Genomic DNA, 20,769 nt, shown 5'->3' with positions numbered 1-20,769 from the left:
GCCCGCGTACCGCAAAACAAAAAAAAAACTTTGGAAGAGAGCCTAGCATACAGTAAGTATTCAATAAATGGTCACTAGTATTATCAGCTTATGTATTAACATTGTTATTATTATACAGTGTCATTTAATAGAAGGTAGCAAATGTCCGAAAGTATGGCCGGCTTCCCTGAAAAGGAAAGGCTTCAGTGAGATCCAAAAAAGGCATAAGATAGAAGAGGGGGACAGAGAAGAAGGGTCCTAGAAAGCATAAAGGTACTAGGTATAAATCCATCTATTTCCTAAGTTTGTTATTCATTCTCAATGTAGACACAAAAATGTCTCATCTGTTTTGTCAAAGTTAGTGGGATTTATGCATTATATTACTTCTTTCCATATTTGAAAGGAGCATTACAGACACAAAAGAACTAAGGAACAAACAAGGGAGGCCTCCTGCTGTTACAGTGCTTGCTCAGAAACCCATAGTTTGTTGAGTGGGAGCTGCTGCCACCTGCTGCTTCCACTACTCACTGCAGTGAACGTTACCGACAGCAGCATACCCGTCAAATTCCAATGTTAATGTGGAAAAATACAAATTTTGTCCACAGTCCTTAAACATTTTTTTGAGAAAAGGCAGCACTAATAATTGTAGAAGCTTGAAGATTTTTAACTTTCTAATATGTTTTAAATGATCTACTTTCCCTGGTAGGGTATTCCCAGGTGAATAATATTCATTTTTCCTTTCAGTACAGATTGTGGTGGTGCCCTACTTTTTAACTCTTATATTAGTAATGAAAAGGTAGGAGTTTTATTTTTATTCTTTCATTTAAGTTTAAAAGGTTTTTCCTGGTCCATATGGTTCCTTGATACTCCTAGATAAGATGGAGTGTGAAATAGTACCTACGATGATTTTGGATTTTCTGTGTTCAGCTTAATGATGCTGATTTTATAAGATGGAAAATACCAAAAACATGTTACAGATAGGATAAAAATGTGTGTCCAAATCTAGATAAAGAGAAGGAAAGAGACACTGAATATGGTTTTCCAACCTTTTATAAATTAGCCTGGGATTGAGTTCCAGAAAAATGGTTCCACAGAAGAAAGAAAAGACAAAGTTTCTTGGTATATTTTATGAAACATTGATACTCAATGTGGATGAGAAAATGAAGTTACAGACCGCTCTGACTTTAGAATATAGATGATGAAATAGAAAATGAAATATTATCAAATGCAATCAAGCAATGTTTAAGAAAAAAATCATGTCTAAGAAGAGTTTTTTCCAATAAGTGCAAGAGTAGTTCAGTAATAGAAAAATCTATTAGTATAAGTCATCACATTAACAGATTAATGGAGAAAAAAGCTTATGACTGACCATTTCAAAATAGGTAGGAAAGCGTACAATCCAGTATTTATTTTGACAAGCATGCTAAGCACGCTATTATTAAAATAGAACTTCCTTAACCTAATAAGGAATATATACCAAAACCTATAGCAAGTGACATATTTAAAAGTGAAAAATTAGAAATATTACAATTAAAGGCAGAAACTAGATGAGGATGTTCACCATCACTGCTTTCAGAATATACTATGGGAACTCTTAGCTAATGCAATAAAATAAGACAGTGATAAGATATGTAATCATTGGAAAGTGATAAATTATTTGGACACAATATAATTATGTACACAGAAAATTCAGGGGAATCTACTGACAAGCTATTGGGATTAATAAGAGCATTCAGCAACTTCACTGGATACAAGCTCAATATACAAAAATTAATAGGGTTGATGTATACAAAAAAGAACCAGTTAAAATGTTTTTTAAATGGCAGTGACAACAAAAACACTATTTTTAAAGATATGCATAATATTAATGTCATGACATAATTTTATTGAAAGACAAACAAATGGAGAGATATAGCATATCCATATTTATGAATGGGAAGACTCAATATCATGTAGATGTCAATTCTCTCCAAATTAATATTAAATTTCAAAGAATAAAACATAATATCGATGGAGGAGAGACTGTTTTAAACCTATAAAGGCAGGCTTCCCTGGTGGCTCAGTGGTTGAGAGTCCGCCTGCCGATGCAGGGGACACGGGTTCGTGCCCCGGTCCGGGAAGATCCCACATGCCGCCGAGCGGCTGGGCCTGTGAGCCATGGCCGCTGAGCCTGCGCGTCTGGAGCCTGTGCTCCGCAACGGGAGAGGCCACAACAGTGAGAGGCCCACAAACCGCAAAAACAAAACAAAACAAAACCTATAAAGGCAAAAACCATAAAGGTAAAAACTGATAAACCTGATAAAATCAATGGAAGGTAAATATTAATATAAAATGTATAATAAAATAATCCATATTCAAAGTTAAAAAATAAAGAAAAGCTAAAAATTGGGAGACGAAATGTGTCTTGCATATAACCAAGAAAGGGTTATTATCCAGTGTATATTAAATGCTACTGCATATCATAATAAAAAGATATTCCAATGAACAATAGACAACAGGTAATTGACAGAAAAGGAAATGAGAATGGCCAACAAATATGCTGTATGTTGCTCACCCTCCTTCATAATTAGAAAAACTCAAATGAAACACATTAAAAAAAATTTTATACCTAATTCAATAATAGCAATGTTGAGAAGTTGCTAGGACAAGATACAATTATTATGGAGGGAACTGTAAACTATAAAACAGTTTGGAGAAGATCTTGGCAATATCTAGTAAAGTTTAAGGTACTCAAAGCTTATAAGCAAACAATTACATTTCTAAACTAAACCATCAGATTGTATGCTGTAGAAGAGTCACCCAGTGCTAATTTTATCAAAATGGAAATATACTGAATACAATATTGAGGGGAAAATAGTGAATTATATTAGAGAATGTACATTTTTTTTTACCATAGTGATTATTTATGAATATTTTACAAACATACTAATCAATACTAATACATAAATGCATAGTATAAGTATAGAAGCATGAACAGGAATGATTCAAACCAACTTAAGAATAATAGTTATGTCTGGGAAAAGAAAAATGAATCCAACTTAAGAATTATAGTTATTGCTATGGAAAGAGAAGTACATTGACTTTTAAATATGATAGTCTATTGTTGATAAAGACTGGAACCAAATATAGAAAATTATTTCAAAAAGATTTAGCCCAATTTAAAACTTTCTGAACTTTATATAATTATACAATATTTTCTACATGAAACCTTTTTGAATTTGAACTTAATTTTTAAGCTTAAATTTCCATAAATAGTCTATAACTGAAATTACATTCTTCCTACTGGAAAGTCATTCAAATCATTCAAATTTCAACAAATATTTGCTGAACACTACCAATGTGGCAATCAGTGTTATGGCCACTGGAAATGCTGCAGAGAAAAAGACAAAACAAAGAGGTCAAATATTTTTTATTCTGTATGATAATCTAGAATAGCAGCATACAATAGTGTGTTGGGGAGGAAGACATTTTCCGCTATTCTAGGTTCTTCTAGCTGCTCTAAGAGTTAAATTGACATGAGACAGATTAACAGGAGAAAATCAAACAGAAGTTTAATGACAGGTACACATGGGAGAGACTCAAGGGAACTGAGTAACTCGCCAAAATGGACAAAGCCCTCACATTAAATACCATCTTTAGCTAAAGGCAAACAAGGATGTTGGGGGTAGCGGTTTGGGACTTCGAAGGGGAGGAAGGCAACTCACATGAAGGTGGAAAAGTAAATGTTTGGTAAAGAAATGTCTGCTGGGCCATGTGGAGACATGGGATATTTAGTGGACCCTGATCTCTAGCCCTTGCCAAGTTTCTCCACCACACCTAGCACATATTCTTTGCAGGTATCTCTGGTGATTGCTCTATTCCAGGAACATCCCTCTATCTGAATTCTTTTAGGCAGTGAGGAAGAAGGTCAAAGGTACTTCCTGAGTCTTTTGGGTCTTGATTGTTTTCAGCTCGAAATAATCCACCTGCCAAAGAGACACCTTTTGGCATGGTGAATTTTGCTCCCCTACAATTGCTTTCTGTGCTGATGGAAATGTTCTACATCTGTGCTGTGCAATATGGTGACCACTATGCACATGTGGCTACTGAGCATTTAAAATTATGGCTAGAGTTAATTAATTTTTAATTCTATTTAATTTTATCTAATTTAAATTGTCACATGTAGGGGGAGATAAATTAGGAGTTTGGGATTAACATATATACACACTACTATATATAAAATAGGTAAATAACAACGACCTACTGTATAGCACAGGGAAATATACTCAATATCTTGTAATAACCTATAATGGAAAAGAATCTGAAAGAGACTACATATATATTTATATATATACATTTATATGTATAACTGAATCACTTTGCTGTAAACAACACTGTAAATTAACATTTGCAACTAACACAACATTGTCAATTAACTATACTTCAATAAAAAAATCATAAAATAAAAAAAATAGTCACATGTGGCTGGTTGCTACTGTGTTGGACAACATAGATCTAAAAGGAGTGGTATAGGTAACTTTTGTTGCAGAAAACCTAATTAGCTTCTAATGCTCTAGAAGAGTTAAAGAAGATTTCTTTTTCCTGCAGTGTAGCTTATGCGGTAAGTTTCAGCTACTATTTACCAACTGAACTTCCTGAGAGGCAAGAAGAAGAATGGAGGAGATGAGTGTAACAGTAGACAAGGATACTTTGTTAACTTATAAAGAACCATGGCTACTAGAGAATTTGAGAAAGAAAAAAACAAGAAGAAGAAAAGAAAAAGAAGATGAAGAAAGCAAAAAAATAACAAACTGGGAGAAACAAATCAAAATTGTCATTATGAATACAGACAAGGGGGAAAACAGAGTACATAGTAGTCATATTGAAATATTATTAAATATGAACCAAGTAAAGACTAATCTGTTATTACAAAGTGATTAAATTATAGGATGAGCACTTTCCTTTTTTTTTTAATTTTAAAGAATAATTCACAATAAGTAACCTGTAACAGGAAATGGTTTTCAAATGATTTTTCAAAATCAAACATATTAACATACAACTCTTCAGGAGTATTTCTTTTGTACAAAGAGAGGCTAATTTTCTTCTGAAGAAACCCCAAAATAAGAACTACTCTCTGGTTTCTTTTTGTTTTAGATTCTTCTGTTGGCACCGTCAAAGTTCATTTCCCTGAGAACTGAAACCAACCACATTTACTGGTGTGTGTCTAGAGTTTGCAATGGAAGCCAACAGTTTTGAAGTTAGTCCACTGCGGTCGATAGCATCTCTTCAGCAACTGTTAATGTTACCTAGTAATGCATAAACCAGCTCTTTATCCCCATCTGGCTCCTACCTGCTTCTTTCATTTAATGTGATTATTTGCTGGCTATAGATAAAACTGTGATTAATATTACCAATAAGGGACAACTAGAACAATAATGAACTTAATTTCCACTGTGAAGGAACTTTCTCTCGACTAAGGGAAAACATATGGAATACAGAGAGCTGAAATGGAAAATGTTAATGAGCTTTGGGGTCAGGCGGATTTGGATTAAAAATTTTTTTTTTAAGAACATAAATTACCATTTTTCTTTTCCAATGGTACAAAACAATTTTGTTAAAAACAATTTCCAACTTAAAATGAAGAGTAGAATAAAGTTTTCAAGTATAATTTCCAAGATTAACCCTGTACAAATGATATACATATTTTAGAAGTTCCAATACTTGCTGGGGAATTTTTTTAAACACTAAACATCTTTGTGATTCAGGCTACTTTAATCTTATCAATTAACCTTCTAACAGCATACTGTAGGGAACACAAGCAGATTAAAAACACCGTGCTGTTTTCTGCACAAGAGAGACCCAGGTGATGCGGTGACACGAGCGTGTCTGGCCTGATCAGTAACACGGCAGACTTCATCTTCAGACCAGCCGACCTGCACAGGAGGCCGCACAGACCCGTTCTCTCTCTCTCTCTTCTCTAACTTGGAACAGTAAACATTATTTTAGATCATCTTAGCAAACTAGGGGCAAGTTTACAAACCTCGAGTCTCACAGTCACTCTAGGTGGGACCTCACACACCTGGGGTGTCTGATTTCAAATAAGCCTCGGAAGACCCTCTCATGCTGACCTGCCCCTTTCGCTGCTCTCCAGATGAGAGGGTCAAGGGCCTTCTCACCCTTCTTTAGGCTGTCACCACACAGAGGCCAGCATATCTCTTGATGTCCACACAGGCGCTGGTGGACATTGCCACACAAGGGCAAAGAAGTGTGAGGCCTCGGGGAGCCCTGCTCCCTGGTTTGGAGCCTGCGGGAGCCCTGGCCCTGCCCCTCCTCCTCGCTTCCCCTCCCCTCCTCTCTTCTGGCCTCGCCCCACGCCTCCCGCATCAGGTGAGCGTGTGCTGACCGTGGTGTCTGTGTGGGCGTCTTGGTGGCCATCAGGCCTGCCCGGGGGTTGGCCAAGGTGAGTGAGGCCATGCAGGGCCACGGGTCAAACAGGTGGGCGTTGTGCACTCATGACAAGGAAAGACCCTCAAAAGAAAGTGAAACTAAAATAACAAAGAACTTCTGCCTAAGAATATTTGGCTTTAGAAGGTAAATAAAATAATTACATTTCTTAAAATATAATTTTCTGACTGACATTCCTAAATCCTACATGTACATTACTTCCTAACTGCAGATTTTCAAAAGGCAATTAATAAAAAAACAATTCGGGTCATTCTTAAATAATATGAGATAAACTTTAAAGATTAGATTATGATTTCCGATATTTATATACACATTCTACGGAGAGATGGCTATTGAAAACAAAATAAAATAAAATAAAGACCAAAGGTGCAAATGAAGTCTCACTCCTGCAGGGAAGTAAAGCTCTTTCTGAATCAGACAGGAAAGTGAGAAACCGGACCCAGCTGTGCAATGTCTCCACCAGCGACCGTCCGAGAGCAGCATCTATGGTCATGCCTAAGATACCTCCTTCTGCAAATAACCCTTCAGACACATTCAAAAATGTCTCACTGAGACCTAAATTAGGCTTTTAAGATTTGGTCACTTCGTGGGAAAAGCTGGTTGTGATCTGCAAATGACTATTATCAATTCTCGACTCGCGTTTTGTTATTTTACTCCTTGTAATGGTAAACGCAAAACTTAACTTTCATCTCTGAGACAAATATAGAGCACACAGTCAAAATAAATAACACGGAGAAGAGAACATTCCTCTGGGCAGTTACAAACCCTTGGGGAAGGGATGCTTGGCGGTCACCATGCCAAAGCCCTCTCTCATGGCCCTGCTCTGACTGTGTCGCTCCGTGTCTCCTCTCGGGTTGGCGTGATCTGCCGGGAGGGAGGGGTTGGCAGGGTCCCCCTGCGTCCAGGGGGACAGCCACTCACGCACAGTGACCGCGTGTGCCTCCATCTGGCACTGCAGGATTTAAAATTTAACTTTATGATATACTAGCAGGGTGACTTTGGGCAGACTACTTAATGACACTGGTCTTACTGTTTTTTGCTGTAGAACAGAGACGATATTAATTGTATTTTGTATATCTGACACAAAGGTTATGAGAAAATGAATGAGAGAGTGTGGTATATAGTGGACAATCAGTGTTAGATGGGACCTTCTTCTGCTCTTTTTCCCTTTCCTCATGTTATCACTAAAGCAATAATACATGTCTCAGTCTGGGTGTAAGGACCTACAAGTTCATGAAATGCAATCTTCATCATGGTATTCATATTCTTTCAGAGAATGAAGGGACCTTGAGAAAGGCAAGCTATCTTTTTATTTATTTATTTATTTTTTATTTTTTGCGGTACGCGGGCCTCTCACTGTTGTGGCCTCTCCCGTTGCAGACCACAGGCTCTGGACGCGCAGGCTCAGCGGCCATGGGTCACTGGCCTAGCTGTTCCGCGGCATGTGAGAAGAGCATGTGGGATCTTCCCGGACCGGGGCACGAACCCGTGTCCCCTGCATCGGCAGGCGGACTCTCAACCACTGTGCCACCAGGGAAGCCCTAGCTATCTTATTTTAAATAAGCAAACGATTAATCTTGATAACAGATGGTACAAATGCAACCAATGATTTTGATTATGGTGAAAAAGATGAAAAAATTCATTTATGCTTTAGATATTGACAGATAAATGTTCGGTATTCCATCCCACCCACCATACCCCATACAGCTTTCTGCACAACTGAGTCTGCCAAATTAGTGCAGCTTCCAGCTGCAGAAAACCCCTTGGGTAATCTCAGGACACGTGGAGCTGCTCAACCCCCCTCCAAGGGTACAGCTTAGCCCAGCTATCAGTTCCCCAGCTAAGCTGTAGCTTCTCTGTGCTGATATAAATTTTGCTACAGTGGTGTGGAGACTACCACCAATGGAATCTTTGTTTGAATAAATTCAAAATGAATAAATTCAATGTTTGAATAAAAGAGGGCACTCATTAAACCTTAAGATATTGGACATCTAAAATGGATAGAGAGGCAAATTGCCTGATTATTTAATCACCACTTGGATTACATCTTAGACTTGAAAGGAAAAAAAGTATAAAATTATCCTTTTACATTTTTAAGATTCTATCTATACACACATGCACATAGATTAAGGGTTATTCTTGGTGTTAAGTTACAATGACATAGAGGGAGCTAAAGATGTGAAAGAGCTAACTCACTTTGCTAAACCCCCGTGTATAAAGGACTCAGACACACCAGAGAGCTACTCAGGATGCTCCAGCAAAAGAGAAAACAAAGAAAAAAAGAAAGATGTGAGAAACTGGAAGTAAGGTGTCTAACACAAAAAAAGAGGTGAAAGGAAGTCCTAGAAAGACAATGGGGCAGCAAACTGAGAAATCACTCTATCTAGAAAGGAGCAAGAGGACGAAGGCTCTGAGACTCCTCTCTAGGAAAAATAACAAGCTTGGTAGATTATCTTATATGTTCGAGCATTTGGAAAACGAGTAACAAAAATAATCAAAGTCAAAAGCTAAACTAGGAGAAAATATTTTTAAAAGACACATTTCACAAAGGACTCATTATCTCCAAAATATACAAAGAACACTTCAGACTCAACAATAAGAACACACACAACTCAATTTAAAAATGGCCAAAGATCCACTGACCCCCTAATAGACCCCTCACCAAAGAACAGATCCTGAGAGCAAACAGGCATATGAAAAGATGCTCCAAACCATATGTCACCAGGGAAGTGCAAATTAAAACAACACTGAGATACCACTACACACCTTGAAAGAAAGAAAAAAAAAAGTACAGCCATTAGACTGGTCAAAATCTAGAACACTGACAACTCCAAATGTTGGTGAGGATGTAGAGCAATACGAACCCTCATTCTTTGCTAGTGGAAATGCAAATTGGTACAGCTACTTTGGAAGACAGTTTGATGGTTTCTTATAAAACTAAACATACTCTTATCATAGGATCCAGCAATCACATTGCTTGGTGTTTACCCAAAGAATCTGAAAACATATGATCCACACAAAAAACTGCCACACCGATGTTTATAGCAGCTTTCTTCATAATTACCAAAACTCAGAGGCCACCAAGATGGCCTTCAGAAGGTGAATGGGTAAACTCTGGTACATCCAGATGATAGAATATTACTCAGTACTAAAAAGAGATGAGCTATCAAGCCACGAAAAGACAGGAACCTTAAATGCATATTACTAAGTGCAAGAAGCCATTCTGAAAAGGCTACATACTATATGATTTCAACTGTATTTCATTCTGGAAAAGGCAAAACTGTGGAGACAGTAAAAAGATCAGTAGTTGCCAGTGGTTAGGGGTGGGGGAGAAGTGATGAATAGAGGAAACACATAGGATTTTTAGGGCAGTGAAAATGCACTGTATGATAATATAGTTACGGATACATGTCATTACACATTTGTCCAAACCCACAGAATGTACAATACCAAGAGTGAACACTAATGTAAACTATGGACTTTGGGTGATTATGATGGACTAACCTAGATTCATCTACTGTCACCAATGTACCACTCTAGTAGGGGATGTTGATAATGGGGGAGCCTATGCATGTGTGGGGCAGGGCATTTGTGGGAAATCTCTGTACCGCTCTCTCAACTTTGCTGTAAACCTAAAACTGCTTTGAAAAAATCAAATTTTTTGTTTTTTTTAAAGCTAAACTGAACATCCAACTAAACATGATTAAAAACAAAACCAAAAGCAAGTCTCGATTCTAGAAAAAACGTAACAGAAGGGAAATATAACTAACTTTGAAACTTGTGTTAAGTCTTCACATATGATATAGAGGAAGAAAAATAATTTGAAAGAGCTAAATCCTCATCTACTATATGACAACAGTAAGAAATAGCAGTTACAAGCACATTACCTAGAAGTAAAAATATAAACGCCAAAAGATACAGCTTAAATAGGAAAGGATTTGGTAGGAGGCAGCTCTATTTCATTAAAAGCAATTTGTAATATTTGATGTTGTAAAACTATGTGAATATTCTTTTGAGAAAAATAAATCCAAATGAAAGCAATATTGGGAAGAGGCAGGATCTTTTAAAATGTCTTACAAAACTTCAAATAAATCATGGCAACATAATGAAGGTTTATCATAAGGTTCAGATCATTTAAGAAGCAATGCTTCCAGTGTTTTAACATATTTTAATACTGACAGGAATACAGATTGGCTTGTAGCAGTTTGCAAATACTTTTACAAGAATGATTGCTTCTCTTACTCTGAAAAATCCAGACATGCTTAGTTATACAATTTTTAGAAGCCTTTTCCTTATGTGTGCAAGGTGGGGAGGTTTTCGGGGCTTAAATTCATTTTGCAAAATTATCTCAGTTTGGGTTCTTGGGTTCAGGTTTTGCATCCTATTTTGAAAGACATACTTTTCCTTATCTTTATAACAGTAGATTTGTAGTAATAAGCAAGTAGGAAGCAAGTCCCACCAAATACATCTCCAGTCTTCACAGACTGGAGAAAACAAGCTGCACAGGGATTGCTTCTGATCACCAGAATATCTGACCTCCGATCAGGAGGTCGGACACCACATGTGTCTGTTGTACCTGACCAAACTCTTTTCAGCTAAACACAGGCACCTTCCAAGTCATACAATTTCGGCAGAGCCTGCGTTTTTCTTAAGAGAGCCTTACATATTAACCTCTTCAACCAGATACATCTGGGAGTTAAGTGCTCTGGCTGGCACACAAAGGCTCCACGTTTCCTGTCACACCACAAGCTATTAGTGACATAAGCAGATCTGCCCACTTCCCTAGCTCCACATCAGCTGACAGCTCTCTGCTATTTCCTCGCTCCCACCTCACTTTTCTTCTGAGTCTGTTCTATAGACAGCTGTGGTCCACATGAACACATACAGCTGTTCAGGAACATTCTTCCTGGGTATCACCCTAAACATCAAAACGGATCCTTTTTTTTTTTTGCGGTACGTGGGCCTCTTACTGTTGTGGCCTCTCCCGTTGCGGAGCACAGGCTCCAGATGCGCAGGCTCAGCGGCCATGGCTCACGGGCCCAGCCGCTCCGCGGCACGTGGGATCTTCCCGGACCGGGGCACGAGCCGTGTCTCCTGCATCGGCAGGCGGACTCTCAACCACTGCGCCACCAGGGAAGCCCGGATCCTTTTGTTTTTAAATGGAAATGCTCAAGGTTTATATTAAAATAAATGTAATTTCAGATGTGAACTCCAGATGATGGAAGTTGACCTTTGAACAATGCAGGACTTAGGGGCACTGACCGTCAGAGCAGTCGAAAATCCAAGTATAACCTATAGTTGACCCTCCCTATCTGAGTTTTGCATTTGTGGATTCAACCAATTGTGATTGTGTAGTACTACTGCAGTATTTACGATTGAAAAAAAAATTCCCAAATAAATGGACCCGAGCAGTTCAAACGCATACTGTTCAAGGGTCAATTGTATTTACCATTGGGGTTCTACTAATAATAATCTCTTCACATTATTATTATTATTGGCTGTGCCATGCAGCATGTGGGATCCCAGTTCCCCGACCAGGGATCGAACCCGTGCCCCCCTCCCTCCCCACCAACAGTGGAAGCGCAGAGTCCCAACCTCCGGGCGGCAGGGAATTCCCCATCTTATTATTATATGCTGTCTCTGTACAATCCTGTTCATATCAGACTCTCCCTAAACTCTAAACTTGCATTTCCAAAACTTCCTTTTCCTCTCTCTCCACCCCAAAGGTTACTCAAAATTGATATTAAAATTAAAAATTTATGTTTTTTCCAGACCTGCTTCCTTTTTTATCCTGGTTAACAATTTAAAATAAGCTGGGGTTTTTCCTCGATGTTCCCAAGCATTTAGTAAATGCTTTACTGGATGGACAGACTTTTTCATTTTCTCCTTTTGGTGGTGAGTTCTGGACCATCTACAATTCTGGTTGTCCAAGCTGGAAACCTTGGCAACACCCTCCTCTGTTTCCTTTTCTTTTCTGCCAACCTTGCCTTTATACTGTTCCAGTTGTCTTTTGCCTGGATGCTTGCCTCCAGAGAGCCTCCTCCCAGGCCTTTAACCCCCATCTATCCTCACCTCTGCGGTGCGAGAAGTCCAAAATGAAGACTTGCTGTGGTTACTGTCCTGCTGAAGAACTTTCAATGTCCCATCAACTAAAGAACAAATCCAACTTTCTTGGCACTACATGTAAAGCTTTCCTTCCATGTTGGTCTCTACCAACCTCTCTACGATCATTTCTTCGTTCTCTCTAGCTGAACTTTCAACTCAGGATCACCAACATTCTAGTTACTTCCCTAACACAGAAGCTGTACAGGTGGTGGCGATGAGAGAGCAGAGGTCAGTGGATTAGGAAAGCACCATATTTGGCAGTTTTTCAAAAGAGATAATATGGAGACATGACCATTGTTAAAACTATGATAAAATATATATTCGAGGAGAAACATAAAAGCAAGATAGAGTTTTTGAGAAAATTCTCAAGGGATGCACTTTTATTTTCTTTGATAGTTCCCCCAACCAGTGGCAGTGTCCTTCTTCTCCAGGTACCTCCTGTTAACGTTAAATCTTTAGGTCCTTATACACCTCACACCTCTGGGCCTCACTCATTTCTGCCAACAGTAGCTTCCCACTCCTCCCTTCTCTCCTTTTTTGACCCAGCTAATCTCAGTACATTGTTTTAAAAACAGCAGATCACATACTGTCTTATCTTGAAATATTACTTGCCTGCCCAGGTTGGGCTAAGGGCCCTTCCTGTTTCCATTGCGTTTTGCCATAATTCTATTAAATATTATATTGAGATTAACTGTCTATTCTCCCCATTCACAAACTATAAATATCTGAGGTCATGGACTGTGCTTTCCTCATCTTGGCAGCCTCAATACCTAGAAGAGTGACTGGCATAAGCCAGACATTTAATAAATGCTTATTAGCTGAAAGAACAGGTGACTCGATTTTTGCTCTTTGGTTGTTAATCTGTACCACAGACCAGTCTGGCTTCTAATCGGAAATAACACACAGGTGGCACATTTCACTAAGTCAGCCATTTATAAAAAAATAATTGATGGGCTTCCCTGGTGGCGCAGTGGTTGAGAGTCCACCTGCCGATGCAGGAGACATGGGGTTCGTGCCCCGGTCCGGGAGGATCCCACATGGCGCAGAGCAGCTGGGTCCGTGAGCCATGGCCGCTGAGCCTGCGCATCCGGAGCCTGTACTCCGCAACGGGAGAGGCCACAACAGTGAGAGGCCCGCGTACCGCAAAAAAAAAAAAAAAAAAAATTGATGATAAGTGGGATGAGTCCTTAACACTGAGCAACCCAGGCTGCTCCTTCAGCTCCACTAACACAGGGACTGGACTGATCTTCTCGGAGAACATAGTCTTACAGCTGTTTTTTTCTATTTTCATGCAGACTCAAGTCACATGATGGTTCTATTTGTTGCTTCATGTCAGCAATTGGTCTGGGAAGACTTAACACTAGCTCTAGCAGTGCTACAGAATAGAGTCAAATGGTATTTTAGCAAATGAGTGAGCAAATTTTGTTAGCATGGAAGCAGCCTTAGGAACATTTTTTTGCCAGAGAATGTTTTTGTATGAAATTTTTAATGTCCTAAGATCATTTTCATTATCTCATGACTTCAATCCTCTCCAAGGAGCACTCCATATCATGGATTCCAACTTTTCAAGATCTCCTGGGGGACTTTCACTCCATCTTCTGCCTTGGTCTATAACATGTTCCATATCTCCCATGGTAAAAACGGTAGTTTTTAGACTTCTTACTGCCTTAAGCCACTGTTTTGTCCTGAGATTTTCATTCATTGAGGCTCTTAAAAAACAAAAGGTGTTTTTTTTTTGGGCCAAATTCACTTAGATCTTAATTCTCTCTAAGCTACTTTCCAACTTTATCATTTGATTGAAATGCCTGAAGGTCACCTCAAGTGGACATCTGTAGTTTACACCATGCAGTCTACTCCCTCTTCCTGTGGCATCATCATTGCCTTGATTTCCTTTGGGATACCTTTTCCTCTGCTCAGAGTCTGTATGCTTTAGCTGAGGTGATCCCATCCTTAGCTTCAAAGGTAGTCATGTAACATAAACATAAACAACTCAGTACAAGGCATGATCGTCATGGGTCCTCACTAGAGCCAGTCAGAACTAATACTGGAATTGAGGTTTGAGGTAAAATAAAAGAGAAAGCTCTTTCTATTTTTATGGACTTGGACTTGAATAGATGTAGGCTAAGATTGCCATTGCCATCTTGTCACAATAAGGGGAAAGTCTTTCAGACACTAGAGCCAAAATAGGATATGAAGCCAAAGGATAAAAAAAGAAAAACTATGATTTTGTTGACTGAGCTCCTAAATCCAACCAAACCTAATAACAGAAATAGCCTTGAACTTTATAGCTGTGTGTGTCAATAAATTCTCTCTTGCCTCAACCAGTTATGGTTCTATGGTTGTTGTCGTCTGCAACAAAAACGGCAATAATTTATGCACCATCAAAACAAATCAGTGGCTGGTATTTGCCAGAACTAATCATTCCCTTTTCAAATATGCACTATTCCTTTGTCTTTACCCATTTTTTTCTGATCCTTCTTTAATCAACTCTAGTTCCTCTTTATATATAGCTATAATTGTGGAATTTCAGGGTTAGAATGAATAAGGGGTAACAAAACTAGTATGTATTGAGATCCTTGGAAAAGGCACATTTTATATGCATAAATACCTGTTAAAAGTGTAGACACATGTTTTGAAATTATGTTTGGAACACACTACACTATTGATTAAAATGCTGTAAAAGAGATGTCATATGAAGGGAGACTAGTTATAAATTTGGACTGCATGCTATCATTTCCATCCTGAATGTAAAGAATTGAATATTAATGAGGCACAGAATGAAGGTTTTTCACAGTGATAATGCCTCTGATTGTAGTTTGAAAAAAAATGGGAGAAATGTGTTATTGCATTTTGATACTAGCACACTTTCTGGAAAGCAATTAGATTGCCTTGCCACCTCAGTTTTTAGAAAGCAAAAGGTTAGAAAACACAATAAAACTCAACATTATTTCCAAAAAGAAATGAAAGTCATTGGACTGTGAGATATTTGAAATCATATCAAAAAGCAGAGTTTATGGCCTTATGAGTTATGGAAAAGGAAATTGAATTGTATGTTTTATTTTTAAAACACAACCACTACAAAGGTGTTTCCATAGTAACAAGGTCAATACCAGTCGCCATTGCAGACCTTCCTCTTTTCTGATACTGGGTTTAAAGATCTTTTTCAAATACCACTTTAAAAGTCCTATGAAAAAGTACAGGGTTTCTGATCATTCATCTGAACAAAAAAATGAGGAAAAACACACATGGAGTATTGAATTTCTCATGTTTTATGGATTATAAGCATTCGTGGCTGTCATATTTTCAGAGAAAAGCCTGCCTGACTAGCTACTATGCCAGCCCCTAAACATGGGATTTGATTAGCCTGATTGTAAATCTGGACAAACAGAAGTTGTTTGCAGTAGTATTCAAACAAATAAAAGGCAGCACGGTATTAAAAAACACACTTCCTTAACATTTAAATATTGAAAGAGTTAACTAAATAATCCCTGTTATTAGAAAAATTTCAAAGACTCAGATAAAATATGATTATCAGCACTAGAGGAAGGTTAAAAAGATACAGGTCACATTTTGTTTATAACAGAAATAAATAGCTCTTGGCCATAAAAATCAATTCATTTAGCACCACCAGGAAGTGGCTTCTCCTTCCTCTTTCCTTTGTATCAAGATACACTGCCTATATGACAGTCATTTGTATCATCTTATCTTCCCCACTAAACTGTGCACCCCTCAGAGCAGAGATACTTTCTCTTTGTGTTCACAATAGTATCTCACACACATTTTGTATATAGAAGACACTGAAAAAAATAACTGAAGGATGAATCATGAAAAATAACGACACAACAGTAACTAAAATAACAAAATCTCTGGCCTATTTTTAGAAATGTGTCAGTTAAAATGTGTACTCATGATTTTAATCTCTTCAAACCAAGAGGCTCTAGATCTTTGTTCACAAACTCAAAACCATTAAGTAATAAATCCAGTTGCCTGACCCCTACATCAATTCCTTCAGAATCTCTGCAAGTAGGGCCCTGGCATCAGCATTTTTTAAAGCTATTCAGGTAATTCTAATGTGAAGCCAGAGTTGAAAATCATTGCTTTAAACTGTTCTGCTTGGGCTCAACTAATGGCTTATTTATTTACTTCCAACTTTTAGCTGCTTGCTTTTTTTCCCCTCAATATTCCCTCATAGTACTCTATTTCCCAAATCTATTAACACCTTTTATTATAACCTGATTTATTCTCTACATGATAAAGGCTTCAATTAAAATAGTTCTGGCTTATAAAAGTAAAAATTTTAAGCAAAAATTATTAGTGTATTTTGTTCAATACACTTATTAGCCTTTCGTTGCTGTGAATTCAGCTTTTGAAAACCAGAGCCGAATACAGTACCAATATTATAGACGTTAAATACATCTAGTAGAATTTAATATGTGTTTTTGTGCTTTTAAGCTTACCTTTCCCAGGCCTGTAATGCCTTTTACACCCTTATCTATCTGGAAAAATTCAGATTCCTCTTTCAAAACGTCCAGATCATATTTCTCTTCCTCTAGGAAGCCTTCCTTAATTCAGACTTCAAGAACTCTTCTTCGGCACTGACACTGCCCCTCATTTATGCTTCTATTTTGCACTCCTAATACTGTATTGTCATTTCTTTTTCTTTTTTGTTTTTAAAATAAATCCCTCGGGCTTCCCTGGTGGCGCAGTGGTTGAGAGTCTGCCTGCCGATGCGGGGGACTTGGGTTTGTGCCCCGGTCCGGGAAGATCCCACATGCCGCGGAACGGCTGGACCCGTGAGCCATGGCCGCTGAGCCTGCGCGTCCGGAGTCTATCCTCCGCAACGGGAGAGGCCACAACAGTGAGAGGCCCGCGTACCGCAAAAAAAAAAAAAAAGAAAAAAAAAAAGAAAAAAAAAAAAAAATAAATCCCTCATCCATAGTTGATCGTGAACAATGTGCAGTAAGTGCTGCACAGCAAAATAGTTAGAAGCCATAGGTACTCAATAAGTGTTTACTAGATGAAGGAATAAATGGCCATATTGAAGTGAACCAGGTACATTTCAAAAACACTATCGCTATGGACTGAATTGTGCTCCCTACAAAATTCATGTTGAAGCCCTAACCCAAATTCATGATGGTATGTAAGGATGAGGACTTTGGGAGATAATTAGGTTTAGAAGAGGTCATGAGGGTAGGACACTCTTACTGGGATTAGTGCCTGTATAAGAGGAGACACCAGAGAGCTTGCTGTCTCTCCCCCTGTCTGCCACATGAGGACACAGCAGGAAGGCAGGCATCTGCAAGTCAGGAAGAAATCCCTCACCAGAGCCCAACCAAGCTGCCAGCCTGCAGAACTATGAGAAAATAAATATCTGTTGTTCATGTCACCCAGTCTGTAGTACTTTGTTCCAGCAGGCCAAACTGACTAATACAACTATGAACTGGGATTAAGTTATTTGAAGATAACATTAATATAAACATTACAGATATTTATGCTATCTCCTTTTATTGAAAACCTTAAAAAAGGTTTTTTTTTAAAGAAAAGACCATATGAAATGTAGTCTAGATATTTCATACTTCCTTTCAAATAAATTTAAGGCATAATTTTTGGTATTTTCCTGGTAAATTAAGAAGCCTGACATAAGTCATATATAGTGGAAGATGAAGTGATTTTGCAGAACAATGTTCAGTAGGAAAAAAATAAGTTACCTGGGGGATGGCATTATAAATTATAGCTATTCACCAAGTTTCTTTTATTCCTCACAGATAACAACTGAAGACCCAGCATGTTCCTTGCACTATGTTAGAGATTGTCTTAAATTAATTTTATTTGTCTTATGTAGGATAAAGAAAATATTTAAGGTGTCATGGAAACTCCATAATGTATTATTTATTAATTTATTCAACAAATAGTTATTGTGCATTATGGGAACCCAATTTTGTGTTTAAAGCTATTTTAAGCTAGTTTCATTACAGCATTCTCTTGGGACTGTGGATACAAACTACCCAGTCCTTATCTGATAAATCTATTCTATAATCAAAGCATAAGAACTGTGTGGTTTAGATTAGTAGAATCTCTACTTTGAATTTCACGGCTAAGTAACATTTTTAAAATTTGTGGAACCAATGCCAAGTTCCCAACATTTTATTTGGCCAAATAATAATGTAAAAAACAAATAAATATCATTACCAACTATCACTATGAGTTCACAAATGACAAAGCATTTTAACACAATTAAAGAATATAATCTTAGTAGAGAATAAAGGGTGGTTTTCAAGGTGACCACATTTCATTAAATAGAGAAAAACATCCACTATATTCTTTACTCTTCTCATTTCAACCTAGGTTGGTGAAAACTTTGTTAAGAACAAATCAATCTGTGAGACAGATACAGAAATTTCTACCATCTACCATTTCTCCTCTTTCTGCCATCTACCACTTCTCTACCTTGTTCCTATTTCTCACTATTCAAAATCCCTTTCTTATTTCAATTCTTTAGGCAGGCCATTAAAATAATAAGCAAACTCAGTTTAATCCCATCAGCTACTACTTAAACGTAATCATTTCCTCTCATTTTGTCAAATACTGAAGATAAATGATGCTTCTGGTACCATTATAACTTTATGTTTCTGCATTTATATCATATGAACATCTGAATGATGGGTATGAATCAAATATCAACCAATGAAGCAACAAAACTTACATGTGTGGACCCAATGAAACTACCCTTGCCATTACAATTCCAAGAATCAGAGTTGTTAAAACCGTAGAAATAAGAGAGATCTGAAAAAGAAAATGTAAAGATATATGGTCAGTTTAGAAGAGACAATTTTATTGAAAATATTAGGTGATTCACTTTTTACTTGAGTAAACTTAAGTACAGTTTTTAAAATACAATTCTTTAGTAGTTTATTCTTACAGATTGGTATTGATAATCTAAGGCAGGTAAATTTTTTATCAGATCTTAGTCTTAGTTCTTTTCCCCCCAAATAGAACAAGTACCAAATATGACTATTTCATAAAGGGAAATTACGTTTTCATTTTTCTTCAGGTTTTATTTTAGTGTTGACTTGTGCTTTTTTCTATCTATAATTGCTTCTTGCTTCTGTCGTTATCCTACCCTGCCCCTTCCTATACAACGTCCCCCCACTCACTCACACACATTTTGGGATACCTCTGCTTTTTCCTTGCTGCTTTCTAGCTCTATTAAGTCTAATTTTCCTCTGTGGTTTTGTCCTTTGGTCTGTGTTCCTAGAGTCTTCTCTGCTACTTCCTCTCTCTTCTGTCACTATTTTAACTGGTTACAATATAAACTGGTCTGTGTGTATATGTGTTCTTTGCACTCTTAACATTAAATCTGTGTTCTACTCTTAATTTTTTAAATGGATAAGCACAATTTAGAAATTTTTGTCTGATAAGAAAAATACAAAATTGCTTTTATTTCATTTGATTGTCATTAATCTTGTTTCCTGGGTTGTTAGCTTTTAACTAGAGAGAAGGTTCTATTATAAGTCCTCTGATCCACTCAGATATTGGGAAAGAATCCAGTCACATAGCTAGAAAGTGGCCAGTGGGGAACTCAGATGCTCAGCCTGACTCCAGATCAGTGTTTTCTAACTACTCTGCTTTGCTCATGGGAGATTTATTTAAATACATCAATATGACATTTTTAAGGGACACTTAGGGTCAAAATGTTCAAGTATTAGTAATACGATGGAATATTAGCTTTCTTTTCATAAATGCCTTGCCTTTTGCTCTCAGAAGGAAGCATTTATGTCTACATTGAGCATATGGAATGGAAAACAGTTCAGACATTTCAGAAAATTCACCAAAAAAGTTCCTTTTAATACACTTCAGTTTATTTCTGGATGCCTGTTATGGAAGGAAGGAGCATGGTCAGAAAACTCTGGAATATCATCCCCATTCTCAGCTCTACCTGGAAGAAGGGGCTTCATCACTGTGGATACACATGAAACGTCACAGTGAAAAGTAAAATTAATTAACTGTTGGATTTTTCAAAATAGAATGTAAAAACACATGAATAACTTAAAAAAAATTTTTTTAATCAGAATGTTTGGCATAATGAGGATGCAACACCAATAATATTCTGAGTAAAACACAAACACTTCATGAGAGTAAGGAAATAAAATACAGCCAGATAAAGGCTAATGCATGCAGATAAGCATATGTGGTGAGTTGAATACGTACTTGGTCGGTTTCATTAGAAATAAATCACCATTT

The 20,769-nt window shown here is 37.5% G+C and overlaps 1 protein-coding gene across 1 annotated transcript in view; it reads right to left on the bottom strand.

Annotated features, from left to right (window-relative positions):
* SLC38A11 (solute carrier family 38 member 11) overlaps window positions 1-20,769 on the bottom strand; it is a 52,926-nt gene that overhangs the window by 18,181 nt on the left and 13,976 nt on the right. Inside the window, exon 7 of the mRNA XM_032637820.1 lies at window positions 19,232-19,311. Within this exon, the coding sequence (XP_032493711.1) occupies window positions 19,232-19,311 (80 nt within the window). The remainder of the gene's footprint in view (window positions 1-19,231; window positions 19,312-20,769) is intronic.

The sequence above is a fragment of the Phocoena sinus genome, chromosome 7 (assembly GCF_008692025.1).
Source record: "Phocoena sinus isolate mPhoSin1 chromosome 7, mPhoSin1.pri, whole genome shotgun sequence".
Lineage (NCBI taxonomy): Eukaryota > Metazoa > Chordata > Mammalia > Artiodactyla > Phocoenidae > Phocoena > Phocoena sinus.
This window is presented reverse-complemented; position numbering and strand designations above follow the sequence as displayed.